The sequence below is a fragment of the Coptis chinensis genome, chromosome 6 (genome assembly GCF_015680905.1).
Source record: "Coptis chinensis isolate HL-2020 chromosome 6, ASM1568090v1, whole genome shotgun sequence".
NCBI classification, from domain to species: domain Eukaryota; kingdom Viridiplantae; phylum Streptophyta; class Magnoliopsida; order Ranunculales; family Ranunculaceae; genus Coptis; species Coptis chinensis.
The window spans coordinates 63,626,816-63,643,602 of record NC_141461.1 but is presented as its reverse complement, the minus strand read 5'-3'; the positions used below and the strand labels follow the sequence as shown (position 1 = coordinate 63,643,602).

Below are 16,787 nucleotides of genomic sequence, written 5' to 3'. Positions count from 1 at the left end.
CATCAGCTTAAAAAACAGAATCTTTCTGGTAAACAAGAGCTAGGAGAATTTTGTGAGCAATTTGCTTATGACATTCCTTCTCAAAGAAAGAAGAAAATTTCTTCCCGAAAAACCCAGAAAAACAGTAAGAGAATATATTCTCGAAAACATAAAAGGAGTTTCAATAAAAATTGGAAACCTAATAAAGATTTTTATAAGGATCCACACAATAAAAGTAATATTACTTGTTTAAAATGTGGAAAAATTGGTCATTATGCCAACCAGTGCTATACTAAACAGAAAATCAATAATCTAGAGATTAATGAAGATCTTAAATTACAATTAAGTAAAATCTTACTTAATACTAGTTCTTCTGAATCTGATAATGAATCTGAAGATCCTTACTCTAGTACTTCAGAAAATGAAGCACCATGTCAGTGTAACATGTTGCAATCTAAATGTGATAGCATGAGAGCTATTTTACAGATGAATGGGTTAGCTATTAATGTTCTCGACCTCGGAACAAATTGATGTCTTAGAGCTTATCGACTCTATTACTGACCACGACACTAAGCTAAAGTTAATTAAAACTTGCTTTAAAAACAGTTAAGGACAACATTGTTGATCCTACGTAGGATATAATCTTAAAGAGGTTTTGATCGCCTAGGAAAAGAATAAACCTAGTTCCTCAAAGTCTCTAGTCAATCAAAATCTCAATGATAAAATCCAGAATCTCAACAGAGAGATTCTTCATTTAAAGCAAAGAGTGTTTCAAATAGAGAAACACTATTTCAAGGAAGACACTAACTTCCAACACTGCAGTTTCACTTCCTCTATACTTTCTAGGAAATGGAATATTTTTATAACCTTGATTATTGACAAAGAATATATTTTGAATAATTATATTGCTTTAGTCGATAGTGGTGCAGATATGAATTGCATCCAAGAAGGATTAATTCCACCAAAATATTTTGAAACTACTACTCAAACTATGACCAAAGTGGTAGTAAAATTGCTATTCAAAGATTAACTTACTAAGGTTAATATTAATAAGAATGAGGTTAATATACCTCTATCTTTTCTCTTAATTAAAGACCTTACCCAGCAAATTATACTGGGAACCCCTTTCTTAAATACCATTATGCCTATAAATAAAATTGACAATTATGGTATTTACACTAACTTTGAGGATCATCCGTTGGTCTTCGAATTTATCTCTTCTTCTTTGCGAACCGGAAGATCCAAGATTGTGAAATATAATTCACAAACAAAGGCTTTATGAGTATCCAAATATTTTGGAAATAATATACTCTTCATTATTCAGAGAATATTTCTCCGGGATTATATCCTGTATATCTAAGACATAATTGAATGTCTCTTTACAGAATCCAGAATGCTCCAATTTGGTTCGTTGGAGAATCCATTATATGGACAGCACACAGAGCAACCTTTTAAGGACTCTGAATCCTTTCAGGATACTGCTAATGTTGAGATTATCAACATTCTTGAGGACAATTTAGGCCTCCTTAACTGGGATCTTTCCTGAGTCCGCATTGGTATTTCTAATAAAGATCAACAAGGGTAAAACCTTGAGTCCGAATATTTCAAATTATCGAAGTTCTTCGCATAATTTTTCTAGAGAATCTAAAAGTACTGGTAAAAGAAAAGTACGATTTGATGATCTAGAGTTACCTTATGTCTATGATAACCGACATAAGTTCTTTACACATCAAAAGCTTCACAGCTTTCAGAAGTCCATCTTGGACAATGTTATCAATACCTTTGATCAGCATAATAAAAAAGATCTTATCCAGATTCTTAAAATCATCGCTAAAATATTTTAGAAAACTTAACTTAACTCAATCAAACCTTGGTCTCAGGTTAATAAAACCAATAGTTCAAAAAGATCCCTTGATTGTGTATCTTGGAGTATTCTCTCCAAAGACTTTTCAGAATATTTTTGGAATAAAGCCAAAATTTCCCTTCCAGCACCTTTACCTGAATTAATCCAAAATCTTCCTCCTTCACATTTTCAGAGATGGATTAATAACTGGAATTCCATAGTTTTGGGTTCTTGCCCTTTAATTATAAAAGGTATTGCCCACATTACTTAAGGCACTCACAGCATACATCCTAGTCTTCATATCTTCCTTCCTGCTTCATTTTGGCAATATTTTGGTCCTGAAGATATGTTTCTAATTGATGAATTACTAGAGATGGGATTTATTAAATCCATAACCATCAGTACAGAAGTATCTTTGGAAGCGTGAACTAATGACGAACATTCCCCCTTCACCATTGGTTCATGCCATAGAAAATACTATGATTAAATGGCGTGGCATCAAGCATTGTGAATTTATTACAAAGATGTCCCGAATATACGTAAGATGAAACTTATCCCGCAGTATTTTTGGTCCTAATCCATAAACAGAGACCTTTTGATGACATATCAAGAGTTATTTCTCTTTTCGAATCTAAGGAGAAATTTCATATAATTACAGCAGAAGACAGGATCAGAGAAATGGCCGAAATCCGTGCTATTGGTCTTCATTGATTAAATGGTTTATCGATCTAATTCAAAGACAAAAGTATCCAAAGTTTACTTTTTTGTCTGAATCGATAGATTTATAATCCTTACAGAATCCTTGGACAATTCTAATAAAACCAAATTCTTTGAGCAATTCAACAGGATTAGCTCTTTGGTTCTTAGTCCAACGGCTATGGAGATCCTCAAATTAATAGATGAAGAAGGACCTTATGAGTATCTTAACCATCTTGGGGACCTTTCCTCTGCGTCAGAACTTGAAGATGTGGATAATGATATCCTGATCCAAGTTCTTTGAGAATCTACGAATCAAAGATAATGGCGCATTAACTTTGGCCCAAATTAAGGACCGTAAAATAGAATCAAAGATAATACTTACAAACAGATTCTTTATCCAAGAAGGACCCATGAAAGGGACATTTCACCTTTTCTTTTATTTAAAGTCAAAAGGTAATGGATTAAAGTATCAAAAGGATTCTTATCCTTTGAAGACAGAAGTAAAAGACAAGTATGCTTTGTCAAGGTGGCCCAGTCGACTGCAATTATTGAAACACACGTAGCCACTTCCTGTGCGGACTCCAAATTATATTTTGAGTTCCGACTAGTATAAAAGGGATACCTCACCCTTGTTGAGGGCATCCAATATTTTACCTTTCAATTTTCTTTCTAGTTTGCTAAGAGTGCTCTCCATCTCCCCTTGTAACATACACTTCCATCCATATAAATAAATAAAAGTTCAGTTTAATCAAGTTCTTCTTGCTCGACCGATCTTCTTCCGCGATTAATCGTGTTTTTACGATCTCTTTCTCTTTTATTTGGTTATTTATATATATATATATATATATATATATATATATATATATATATATATATATATATATATATATATATATATATATATATATATATATATCCCCATCTATTAAACCAAATAAAAGAACCTACCTAAGTGATGAGTATGAGAAATAGGATGAAATGTGGAAAGAATAAAGAGAAAGACTTGTCCCAAATAAAAGTCAGTTACTTGCTTCAGGAAAGAAAAATAGAATCATGTTCTTAAGCCATCTATATATATATCCATTAGAGGCTTAAGAACAAGGTTGGAAAACTCAGTTAGAAAAAGGAAAGAAAACAATGATTTCTCTAGTGTAAATATATGAAAACCCTATTCTCTCATGCTCGTAAATTTTGATTATCTATTTTCATTTTCTTGTACACTATCACCTAAGCCCCACAATACCTAATAAAGACCTCCAAATTTCAATAGGGAGTAGGGTGGTGTGATAATAAGTAGTAGACGTGATTGATCGACATCGGCTCCTCTGACTGTCATTAAGATGTGAGGAAACGTATGCCCACTACATACTGGAATTAACAAAACCTGAGTGGAAAAAATTTGAGTGAAATTGTGTTTTGACACATACCTGTGAGAACCCATTTAGGTACACTCTCCAAAAGATTCAGAAACAACACTGCTAGTATATTTCAATGAAAAGTTCACTGCATGCATGATCATATGTAGATGTTTTAATTATTGAATATATATTAACTTGAGTTTCAAAGAAATCAATCCTCGTTCCCTGCTAAGGAGATGTATGGATATCTAAGATTAATTTAGGAAATGAGTTTCTGTCACTGAGTCGTTGTAGTACAAATGAAGTTTGTGAGTATCTTTTCTGGAAAACTCTCACGAGGCTATAACTCGTCCACTAGGAAATTCCTAGTTGTTTAAGGCCTTATTGCATATGGTCAATGCAACCGCACTCTGCGAAACGAGAATTAGTTAGGACTACGCATTTTTGGCCACTTATCTGTTTTAATGTCTCTTCTTTGTTTGAGGACAAGCAAAATGTTGTTTGGGGGTAGTGTGATAAGCACCCAAAAGTGTATTATGAAACCCCATTGAGACATATAAATTTGGTTAATTATGTGTTTAATAATCATGAAATAAATATGTTTTCATACTTTTGCAGGTATTCGCAGTAAACATGGAAATATTATTTAAACCTGCGATAAAGCACGAGGAACAACATATATATGAATTTGTCCAAATCCGCACAGAAGCATCAAACTTTCGAAGCTCCTACCTCTTGAACCAGGACTCCGAATGCGACAAGTGAGCTGCTCAGACAATCAGGGCGATGAACTCTACGCATAGGCGAGAAGTTGTAAAATTGCCCAAAGACTGGATTGCCACTGGACTGCTCATCAATCATGAAGCATGTCAAGACAAAAATGACAAATTATTGGTACAAAGTTGACACCTTGCATGTAATTAATTAGATTAGGTGTTAATAGTGAAAAAAAGGCAAGGTGTCACTTTGTTTTAATGTGGTTGATAAAAATGAAGTAAATATGGTTTGATGTTTCACATGAGAGAAAATGAGATGTCTCTCAAATGGAGAAGAAAACAAAACAAAGGGGGGACACTCCATTTACTCCCTTGACTTCTTTTTCCTTACCTTGTATTATTTTAGTTCCTTAGTCATTTGGATTATTTAGTTTTTAGTTTGGTAAGAAAAGCTTGTAATAGTTTTAATGGAGGAAACTTTGGTTTTCTACTAGTTGAAAATAAATCAAAAGCAAGTGAGTTAGATAATTAGTCTTCTTTTTTCTTTTTTTTCTCTCTCTTTTTGTACTTTCTAACTTGTAATCCTTCATCCCAATGATCATGAGCTAACTTCCCCTTGGGGAGTTAATCAAACTCATGTGAGGGAAAAATCTTTGTTGTTGGTTTGGTGGGTTGTTTAGGAAGAACAACTAGGCCTACACCCTATCCCAAAATGATAGTTGGTGTAGTGTCTAGTTAGGGATCAAAGTGATGAGCTTAGAGATAAGTCATTGCTTTGGTTCCACTTGCTAGCATGTATGAGCTTAGAGATGAGCTATACATGTTAGGGATCAAGTTTTCTTCTATTAGACTTGTCTATGAGTTCTAGGAAGAATAAAATAAACTTATTAAAATCAACAACAAAAGTTAACTTCACATGAGGAGGATTAACTCTCCATATTTTCTTTTAGTAAATCGTATTGTGTTTTAGTTGCATTCACTTGAAACTTTATTTTTTTTATGTTTGTGTAGAAAAGAAACCTAGTATTAGTATTTAAACTTACTCACTAGTTCCCTAAGAGTAAAAACCAAGTTGTAGTTGTCCTAGACTTTAGGTTAGATCGAATCTTTACTCCAACTATATGAACACGAAATTTTGTGAGTAAGGAAACTTTGAATTTGCACTTTTGTCAAATTAGAGAGACAATCTCTAACGTAGTAAAAGTGGATATCAGAGTCCTTATTATGATTTCGTGATTGCTACTTGATTGCCAAATATTCGGATGCCCAAAGTCTTTTCTATGTTCTAGATATCATGCAGAGGAAGGGGTTCCTATCCTGAAGACGAGTCTGTAAATGACTTCATGTATGAGGTTAGTTTCTTTTGCCTCATTGCAATGAGCTACTTATCATTTCCAAGTTTTACATAGTCATCCTATATCAGTAATTTTGTAGTTATTTTTAGTTGGATAGATGTTAAACTATAAAATCATTGATGGATAATTTGGAGTAAGTGAGTTGGACTGGTGTCTGGTACATTATACACGTCTCTGTAATACCTGTCAGTGGTTTCTAGAACTTTTCCTTAAAGATTGTTTAGTGTGAAATGGATAACTCTCTCTCTTAAAATAGAGGAAATGTGTGGTTGTAAATTGTGTTTACATGTTTGTCATATTTATTGTCATCATTATTTCTACAAGTCACACTGGTTTGACCAACTGACTGCGTAAGCTTATAAGCCTGCTACCTTTAACCATTAGTTTTTAGAATTATTGTCAAGGGTTTCAACATTATAATCATACACTCGCTAATTATTTACTCGGGCTTTTCTGTTGTATTGGTTCATGGAGTTGTGTGTTGAAATGTTCACCGTATGTGTAGGAGGGGGAGGGGGATATTGATATGTATGGCTACCAATGTATAAAACTAATAATTCTAAACCCACAATACATACAAACAATTTATAAGTTGGAATATAATTATGTTCTATCCCTTTTTATTCTAGGTTATGCAGTTCTACTCCATCAAGCAACATTCAAAGAAAAAGTATGATGAAAGCCCAATGATTTGTATAAAGGTATTATAAAAATGAATGCACTCTCCTGGAATGTTTTTGGGTGGCATGCAAATGATGCAATCCACATAGCCGTATTCATCCGCATGATGATTGATCTGCTTTTGCACAAAATATGCACAGACAAGGCCCCCCCTCATAGTTCAGGAAGAATTCATTCTTCAGCGCCATGGGAATCTCAGGTGCCTAATTTTTTTTATCTTGATAATATTACTTAATTAGAGATGATGTTCATTTTGGTGCTCTTATCATTTGCAGCACACCCAGTTAGTTGGTGCTGACCCCATTGAAAGACTGAGATTACTTAAGTATAGCTTCTAAAACGGATTACCGTTGGGTTATCGCTTTTCTATCTTGAAGTGGCTATTTCGGATGGCCTCAACGCTTTATCACTTTTCGGAATTGGAGGGGCGAAGTTGCTCTTCATCGCCTAGGCCTTCTTCTCGAAAGCGTTGTCTCAATGGAATTATGTGAAACAAATTGGAGGATCTTAAGAAAGTGGTGGCGGTGCAAGTGGACAAACAGGGGAGTTGGTGCAAATTGAAGACATTAACAAGTTAACATCTAACAAGCTTAAGTCTCGATAAATGATTTTGGTGGTTCCGACTTGGTCATCCAATCAAAATCCATTTACTAATTTCTTGGAAGTTCCAAAGTAGCTCTTGATGGTGGAAACCCAGCAGGGTTTTGACTTCACTTCTTTCTTTGAATGTGTCCGTGTTCTGCAAAATGTAAGGAGCACAATGGGATGCAGGTGACACAACTTCCATATCTTAACCACCATCCTTGCGATGGTTTATATAAAATGTCAATGTTTGAACATAGGGTATCCTTTGCGGCGACTTTCTAATTTATCAAATGGATGTACTTGCTTATTCTGCTCATGTAATTACAATGAGAAATATTCACTGCATGTGTTACAAGGTTACAGGGTTGCATTTATTACTTGGGTAGTTAGGTAAACTCATGAAATTTGAAGACGTTAGCCATGTAAACTGTGATTGCAACATTGCAATAGGCTTTAATGTTTTTTTTTATTAGTAAGCCTGTTTTATTGCTTAAATTGTTATAACCACTACTGCAAAGAAACAAAATCTAACAGAGAATCCTTTTTTTTCCAATAGTAATCTACAGAGAATTCACGACAAACAAAATATTATCTAAAACCCACCACCTCTCTTTCCAAAACCCAAACAACACTTAACTTCCTTTCCCTTCCAATCCCATCTCATCCCGTGAAGATTAATTCGCTGGATTAATTCCACTTCCATTGGGGTGCAAGGCGGCCATTATTATAGCATAATTTAATTTTCCAATACTCTAATATGTTTCTTTTTGTTGATAAGCAAAGCAATACATTCTTATGCAAAGCAAGTAGTAGAGTTGGATCATGATCTAATGCGGATATTTATAATCATTGTATAAATCATATGTATGCAGGTAACCTGAATGATCAAATTGACTTGGGAATTTAAAGAAATTACATTTTTGTTGTGATAACTATTATTTGTCTCAATACTTTAATATTGCAAATGGTGCAATATGGTGTACAAACAAACATTTATTGTCACCTATATTATGATATTTATCTATATTTGAAATTGACATCGATTTGTCTTTGGCTACTACTGTTGCATCAGCCAAAAAAAATGTACGCATTACACATACTAGATCAAGGTTTGAGAGGTTGCAATCTCTTTAAAAAAAAATATAAAAACATAAACTCTTCAAACAAAGTGTGCAATGAATCATTAGCTATCAATATACATATATTATTTATTTAAGTGGACTTTAAGCTTTTGAGTTATTAGCTATCTATGTAGCAAGTCTGGCCATAGACTGGCCAATAGTTACTAAGTTTTGGTTAAAAAATGAGTAAAAAACTCCATCAGTTAAAAAATGGTGTTACCATTAAATATTTGGTGACGCGAGATCTGAATGTCAGTGTTAGTTGCAGTGATTTCAGCTCATCTACTTCAACTACTTCCTCAAGCCCCTCCCACCACCACCACGTTATTTTTATGTACTCCCCCCATTCCCTCATTTATTAATGTAAAAAAACCCAGAACCTTTATCATATAAATAAATACATTCTTTCTTCATCTCAGATCTGTGTAGAAGAGAGAAGAAAAAAATGGAGCTCAACTTCTGGGACCAAGTAAAATCTCAACCCATTTGGATTCAACTCCTACTTCTTTTAGGCACCTTATCAATTTTCAAAACCTTGTTATCTATTCCAAAATGGATTTACATAACTTTCCTCAGACCAGCTAAAAATCTAAAAAAATACGGGTCATGGGCTCTCGTCACCGGACCAACTGATGGTATTGGAAAAAGTTTCGCATTCCAACTAGCTAGAAAAGGTCTTAATCTAATTCTCGTCGGTCGAAATCCCGATAAATTAAAAGAAGTTTCAGATGCAATTCAAACGAAATTTCCAAAAACCGAAATCAAGAACCTCGTCATCGATTTCTCGATTGGGGGTAATCTTTCGGAAGGTGTTATAAAGATTCAAGAATTGGTTGAGGAATTGGATGTTGGGATTCTGATTAATAATGTTGGGATTTCTTATCCTTATGCTAGATTTTTCCATGAAGTGGATCAAGAACTTTTGAGAAACTTGATTCACATAAATGTGGAAGGTACTACTAAAGTTACACAAGCTGTTATACCAGGAATGTTGAAGAGGAAGAGAGGTGCAATTGTTAATATTGGGTCTGGTGCTGCTATTGTTATTCCTTCAGATCCTCTTTACGCTGTCTATGCCGCCACTAAAGCGTAAGTAACTTGCTCTGTATTTTGGTTTACAAGTAATGGATCTAATGCAAAGTTTTTTAGGTTTTGGTTCAATTATATTCCATCCACATTTTATTTTGAAATGCGTGACCAACTGCATATATCGCTATTAGTAGTAGGTCCAAATACTAAAAAGCCTCAAATAACAGTCAACACCAGAATATGTTATGCATAGACTGGAAACTTGTCTTCCGGGATTAATTGAAAAACTATTGCTTAATCATCCCAAAAACTCAAATTGTACATCCCAATTCGTATATAATTTGCTGTTAGTTTGGGGATTTTATTGTATTTAGGGTTTCAAACAAGATCAGCGTTGCATCCTAATCACAGCATACGACCACTTATTAGAACAATTTTAAGCCGCAATAATAACCCATAATTATGGTTTGCCCTCCTATTTTAAATAAAAATTAGGGTATGGTCCTCACGTGTACTACTCGTGCAAGGGTAAATGTGCCATTATCAAGAATTGGATGGGCAACCGTTGATTTTGTATCAAACTGTAGTAAATGATTAACCATGGACCAACTTTAATATTGCTATTAATACTAGGACCAAAACCTAAATGGCCCAAAAATTTAGCAGTACACTTTTAGACTATCTCTAATAAACTCTCCAACTATTGCAATTAAACCCTAATTATATGTTCACAGCACACGAATAAATTAGCACAAGTCGGAGATGAAAGATGTGGAAATCAAACCTAAGCAATATATGTAAACATACCAAGAACAAGACATACTAACTAAAGAGAATTACTTGAGTTTAGGGAGAGAGAGAGGCTGTTACATGGACCAATCTATAGGGGTTTGTTTCTTGTAACTCCTTTTGGAGTATTGAATATGAAGCTGTGTTGGCTCTTTTTTCCAGGTATATCGATCAGTTCTCGAGATGCCTATATGTAGAGTATAAGAAGAGTGGTATTGATGTGCAGTGCCAGGTATGTATTTCTTGTTTCCAATTTCAGATAGTTTAACTGCTAAGACCTTATTTCTGTTGTCAAAATGAATTGTTATACGAGATATTTTTTTTTTTGGTTAAATTGGAGTCCGTTCCTTACTTTAGAGAGATTAAAGACTAAACATGATATCATATAAGACAATGGACTATACCTAATAGACCAATGGTAGATTATTTAAAGCCTGCGATATTAGTGAGGCGGGTGTAAAATAGGTCCATGGCTGTGTTGGTGAGTTTCAACTTATGTCATATGTTCTCCATCAGGCTCATGGAAGACATTGAAAAATGTCTAATCATATGAGTTTCATACAGGAAAAAAGGGCACACACAAGTTTGCAAGGAAGCATATCTTCGTCATCATTCTCATAAAATTGATAAAAGCTTTTCTGCTTATGCAGAATTTGTTGTGATTTGTAATTCACATGAAAACTAAACGATATTTCTAGGGATCCCATGGAGATTTTTGGACATTTAGGTGAAAGTTTACTGATATGCGCGGCGGACATGCCATTGGAGTATCCAATTTTGCTAATTCCTTTTTAATATCTGCACACTGGGACATGTTCAGGATACGCTGGGCCACTGGGGACTTGCATTTGGGAACTTTTTGGATTATTATTTTTTGTGAAGAGAACATTTTAATGAAGATTAAAATATGGAACATTAAAGAATATGTTGGAGCTATTGCCTTGTTTGTACGAGGGATAATTTCCTCAAGAGGGCTGGATCAAAAGAAGTCTGAGGTGGTTGTATTTCATTGGTGCTGATACTCCATGTTTTGGGTGTGCTGGCGATTAGAGAACTGGTTAGCAACACTGGGGTTAATTAAGGACATTGATGCGAGGAAATTGTTGCTAGATAGTTTGGACTTTGGAGGCTGTTAAAGTATTAATGGAGATTGGAGAGCCAAGGCCCAAGGCCATATTTTGTAGATGATCGTTAAAGGAGAGAATGATTAGAGTAAAGGGTCGTTGCTGAAATTGAAACCAGCGGCTTTGGATATGGCTTGGGGTTGTGTGATCGAGCACTTTATTAGATGTTGATTGAATAGGAGAAAGAAGACACTATGGCGATGAAAGGGGATGCTTGAATGCTGCAACTGGATGGTCCAATTGATCATTGTGGAGTTAGGCCAATTAAGTATAGTGGATTGAGTTCAGCTTCACGCCATCTGTAACGCGTAGTTCATGGTCCTTATTTTGGCCCAGGTCGGGATCAGGTACCAGGTTTGAAAGGAAACATTTAAGTGGCAATGTCGCAATGGACTCTTTAACAGATGGTAGATGGAAGCATCATGGAGCAGGAAGCAAGCTCTGAGGGCTAGGGAATTAATGACATCAATATGGGAGTCTCACAAGACTGATAAATCAATATAGGAGTGAAATGGGGAGTCCTAAGAGCCTCAATGACTTGAGGTTCACTTCTGGAAATGCTCCTAAAAGATGGTATGAATAGCCTTTCCTTTATTGGGGTTGTTTGATTTTGTTAGGGCTTGGGGGTGGGAAACTCTTGAGTCAGCTCGCCGCTAATTATGTAGCTATCAAATGTATGTAACAGTTTATTTGGTTATATGCTTATATCCAGTATTCGTTTTGCTAGTAAAAATAGAGAAGAAAATAAATAGATTAAACATAAAAAAAATCACCTTTCAATCTCCAACTCTTCAAACTAAGAAAGTAGGATAAAACACGTTTACATGGATGAGCAGATTTGTTGTTGCTCCAGCGAGCAAACATAACATTCTCTATTGTTACTCTATATGGAGTATGAGACATTAAGGTGTCTAGTGACCAGTACTGGTCACGACTTGGGGAGGTTGGGTCCAAGGTCTTGGGTTCGCTTCACTGTCTCTGGGAAAAAAAATTACTATTTAAGGGATTAAGAAATATAGTCTTAAACTATCAAACAAGTTTAGTTTGCAGAAAACTTTTATTCCTAGTTTCATTTTATTGAGTTTATGCCTAACTGAATCTACATTTTTAAATGTATTTGCAGTATGAACCAATATATATTTACATAACTCAATCATTCGATGTATACCAGTGTTATTCTACTTTGTTAGAAAATCAGTGTACATGTCATGTTGTTTTCAATCTGTCCGCATCTGCACTGCACTGATGATCATTGTAAATTGCAGAACTTCCTTGAACTATGGGTCTTTAATGTCATTCATTTTTGTAGCCATTAAGTTCTCGGAGTTGAATCCTTTTACTTTTGCTTGCATTATGGTAGTCTTGGACGGTGTTGATGTTTTGAAGATATGAACTGCATAATTTTGTGATCTTAATTATTTTTTAAGGTTACTTTATATTTATGACACCTGTTGCTTTAGGGCGTTTAGGCCAACTAGGGATATTATTCCATATTGTAGCAATTCCCTATGGGACACAAGTACTTATACACCTTTTTGTGGGCCCACATTTGAATGAGTTAAAGGCTGTTTGAAAGAAACACCAGACACCCTCCATCTTGTGGTGATCATTGTTGCAAAATATCCTTTATTCCTTTGTTTTGACATGCAAGCTTAGTACAGTTAAAAGGCCTTTAATACCCACTTTGAGACTTGCACTTTTTATCATATGTAATTTGGGTCTGTGCTGCTAATAATGTAATTACTACTCCCTTTCGTGTGTCTGTCATCTGAACTTTGAAACTGAAATTGGGGAGTTTAAGATCAGGTAGGAGTAGTTCTGCTTCTCATTCTGTTTTGACTACTTTTGTCATTTAACTTCAGGTTCCATTGTATGTTGCGACGAAGATGGCTTCAATCAGGAGATCCTCGTTATTTGTTCCATCAACAGATGGTTATGCTCGTGCCGCTATAAGGTGGATTGGCTATGAGCCCCGTTGCATGCCTTATTGGCCACATTCTATCCTATGGGGTTTGGCTCATATGCTGCCTGAGTCTGCTATTGACGCATGGCGTCTGCAGTTCTGCCTTCGCATACGGAAGAAGGGTCAAGTCAAAGATTCTAGCAAGAAAGAATGAGAGTATTCCCTTTTACCCTGTTTTCTGCTTGAGTCAGGTCGCTAGACAGAAATCAAAATTGAAGTTTAGAAGTGCAAGTTAGTTCGCTTGCCCTCTCTGTACTGTGTTCTACTTTTATTTATATAGGAGATAATGAGTTTTAGATACAGGCTAGACTTTATGCACTTTTTCTGCTTGTAAGTTCGTACTAGCATTCCAAAAAAGCATTGTCAAGATTTCCATATTTTCTATCTAAAGTCCACATAGCAAAGATCCATTTATTAATTACATTTGCCAAACATATTTTATACAGGGGCTATTGCCAATGGGCAATTTGCTTCTGCCAAGGGCCAAATAGACATGTGACGAAAATGCCCTCTAATCTCAAAAAAGAAAAGAAAAGGTTAAAAGAAAATTTCTACACTGTTGAGTGGGTTGGGGAACTCCAAAACTTCGTAGACCAATGTTTGGGAACATAGTTACAAAAAATCAATAAAAAGTTCCACATGAATATATTGTTAAAGGTAAACCCGTTTCAATCTAAGAAACTATGTTGTCTTTTGTATTTATCTCATCAATATCTTTCAGTGAAAATGAACCACCTCTTAAGATTTTGAAGCATATTACAAAATATCCTGATATATCGTGATATTTGGAGATATCTATCTAGATTTCAGAAAAAGATATATAAATATCACGATATGTTCAGAGATATATACGACTGTAAATATCAGTGATATTTCGATGATATTTACAATATTTTGTGATATTTAGAGATATTTGGCGATATTTTGTGTATATAGTAGTTTTATTTAATATTTACCATTATATTTCAAATAAATATAAATAATGTATCATGATATATCAAGAAATATCCACAATATCTACGATATTTGTAGATATTTTGGATATATCTACAATATTTGCATGTAAAACAATATCAAATATCCTCAAAGAGGGGATATATCCACGATACATATCTAGAAATTGAATATTGATAAATATCTATATCCTGATATTTTGTACTATGTTTTGAAGTATCCAAATGTGACCTTTAATTGAATTTGACGATTAATTTTTTTGAGAAAATGGTTTTGACGCAGTTTATATTCAATTTAATAGTGCAGCGATGATTAATTCTTCTGAGAAAATGGTTTTGACGCAGTTTATATTGGATAACTTCACAACTCGCAAATAAGTACTTCCGTCAATATTGGTCTTTTTGGTTTTCATATTAACATATGGGTATTAGGAAACCAATGAGAACAAATAATTACTTCATAAGTGAACAATAAATTGTTCCATTCACTAAGAATGAAGAAAAATGTTTTGGAAGTTCTCTTTTTCATGAGGAGCATTATTTTGAAGAAATTGGGAAAATGATGAGTGAAAATGAGGGTGTTTGATAGCTTAACATAGACACGCATCCTAAATTGACTGGAGACAAAGCTTGAAGAAGAGATAAGAATCTGTTATGAAGTGATTGAGGGTAATTTTGAGGGCATTTTCGTCACACATTTATTTGTCCCTTGGCAAAAGCAAATTGCCCTTTGGCAATGGGTTGTGGTATTTACACCCCACTTTATGGGATTGACACCTTTTTGACCAATTCCAAGGTATTGGCATCCCTCCATTAATCATATAAAAAATCACCCACGTCAAAAAGTTGTCTCTTACTGCGAAAAGATAATGCCCACAACAAAGAGTTATCGCGAGATGGCAAATCCATAGAAGGTTGTTACCGTGAGTCCTTTTTTGTTTAAATTTTTTTTTTGATAGCCACCGCAAAAAAAGTCAATTGCCGCGAGATAGTTGTGTTCACCGCAATGGAGTCTTTGTTTGTATACTGAGTCACGTAAATTAGGTTAAAACTTAAAATTTAGGCAGTACTTGATAGATAGCACTGGGAAACAGGTCAATTACATTTCGTGCATTTAATGTTTTGAATCGGGAAATCATGAGTAATTGTAAAACTAAATAGTCAAAAATTTATTATTGAAAGTGAAACGGTGGCAAGTGAGGATTGAGTTGAACTTGTTATGTATTACAACCTAATCTATGTCGTCCATGGAAGTGGGATAAAATTATTTATCATAGGAGGTTTTGATAGGCGTCTTGGTGGTTTTGTCAAACATCTCTTCAACCTTGAGTTTTGGTTTAAGGTAGTTAAAGTGTGACTCGGTGAGACGATAAAAAACATACATCATTGCGTTAAGACCTGTCATTCCTGGTGGGGCTTGGGGCTTATAAATTGGGAAGTTGTCTTTATAGGATGTTGTTAGTGGCTTGCTTGTATCTGGACCTTCGTTTGATAAGTTAGCCATTTGCTGCAAAATATATATGAGAATCACCAAATATTAGGCACATAAATAGATGACAATGTACAAATTAGATGAACAAAGCTGAAGAGCAAGTGAAACCGTACCTGTGGACTGTTTTTTGGTAAGAGAAGTCTTGCTTATATGGCGAGGTAATGAGAAATAGATACCAAGTTTTTCGCTTGAAAGGGAAATGAGGTTAATTTTTTATAGGGGAAGGAAGTAATAATGTAGTAAATATAGAAGGGTGGAGAATTGATGAGTATGGGAGTTACATATACATATAGGATTAAGTGAGTCAAAATAAGAATAATGGAAAATGTTTTGAATATAATAATTGCGGTAGTTTTCATACTAACTATGTATAATAGATTATGTACAAAGCAGATTTTGTTTGCTTGCAAATAATTGTAATTGAATATAATGTGAGTAATGATACCCAGAACAACTAATTTAAGCAGCCTAACCGACCTACTAATGATAATGATTGATTTGGCTCGACACATGTTCGTCTGTATCAATGCAAACCAACGTTTAACAAACAGTGTGTCAAAATAGGTGGGCAAAAAAGTAGGTCCGCTTAGCAGTGCTCGTATAATGTTGGTTAATAGAGATGCGTAATCGTTATGTGTGGAATAGGAAGCTACCGAGGTCTTATTTGAGGCACCTAACAAATATTGTTTGTGCATGCTAGTATGTGTTGGTAAAAAAGAGTTGGTTTGGGAACTTTATTTTCATGGGTGTGATTGGAATGATGCATTCAATTTTGGCGGATCCCATAGGCTTTGACTGATGTGTTTAAGTTGGGCTTGAAATGTTTTTTTTTTAGAATATTATGAATCTGGCAATGAATCCAATTTCAAGCGCCACACATTGCGGCCTCTCAAGAGCAATTGGAGAGTGGCAATAAGTTGGGATTTTTTAGTCGATAACTTATTTCTTAGATTCTTGGTTGCATTACTCAATCGTGTGCCACCACAATTCCCACTGAATGAAAATGCCATTTTTCTATGCTTGCTGAACTTATGAGCTCAAGGACAACAAATTAAAAAGTATTGGCTATATTCTAACTGAAATGGCTAGTTGTATACCTG

At 34.8% G+C, this 16,787-nt stretch overlaps 1 protein-coding gene and 2 long non-coding RNA genes across 3 annotated transcripts in view; all 3 read left to right on the top strand.

Moving 5' to 3' along the window:
* Positions 1-6,722, top strand: part of LOC147493910 (uncharacterized) — a 68,494-nt gene extending 61,772 nt beyond the window's left edge. Inside the window, exons 2-3 of the long non-coding RNA XR_015199345.1 lie at positions 5,885-5,947; positions 6,580-6,722. This is a non-coding gene — a long non-coding RNA (uncharacterized LOC147493910). The remainder of the gene's footprint in view (positions 1-5,884; positions 5,948-6,579) is intronic.
* A 43-nt stretch (positions 6,723-6,765) lies between these two features.
* Positions 6,766-7,563, top strand: LOC147493909 (uncharacterized). The gene is made up of 2 exons (XR_015199344.1): positions 6,766-6,830; positions 6,907-7,563. It is a non-coding gene; the product is annotated as an uncharacterized LOC147493909 (long non-coding RNA).
* A 992-nt stretch (positions 7,564-8,555) lies between these two features.
* LOC147493908 (very-long-chain 3-oxoacyl-CoA reductase 1-like) lies at positions 8,556-13,626 on the top strand. Its single transcript, XM_086565816.1, has 3 exons — positions 8,556-9,426; positions 10,318-10,387; positions 13,142-13,626. Exons 1-3 carry the CDS (start codon positions 8,783-8,785, stop codon positions 13,394-13,396), a joined length of 969 nt encoding a protein of 322 aa, XP_086421942.1. The 5' UTR covers positions 8,556-8,782; the 3' UTR covers positions 13,397-13,626.
* The last annotated feature ends 3,161 nt before the right edge of the window (positions 13,627-16,787 follow it).

What these genes read in the sequence shown, in the direction of transcription:
- LOC147493908 (XM_086565816.1), top strand. Translation starts at nt 8,783, where the DNA reads ATGGAGCTCAACTTCTGGGACCAAGTAAAATCTCAACCCATTTGGATT. An exon ending in GTCTATGCCGCCACTAAAGC is followed by an intron (nt 9,427 to 10,317) that starts GTAAGTAACTTG and finishes TCTTTTTTCCAG; the next exon opens with GTATATCGATCAGTTCTCGA. An exon ending in GTATTGATGTGCAGTGCCAG is followed by an intron (nt 10,388 to 13,141) that starts GTATGTATTTCT and finishes ATTTAACTTCAG; the next exon opens with GTTCCATTGTATGTTGCGAC.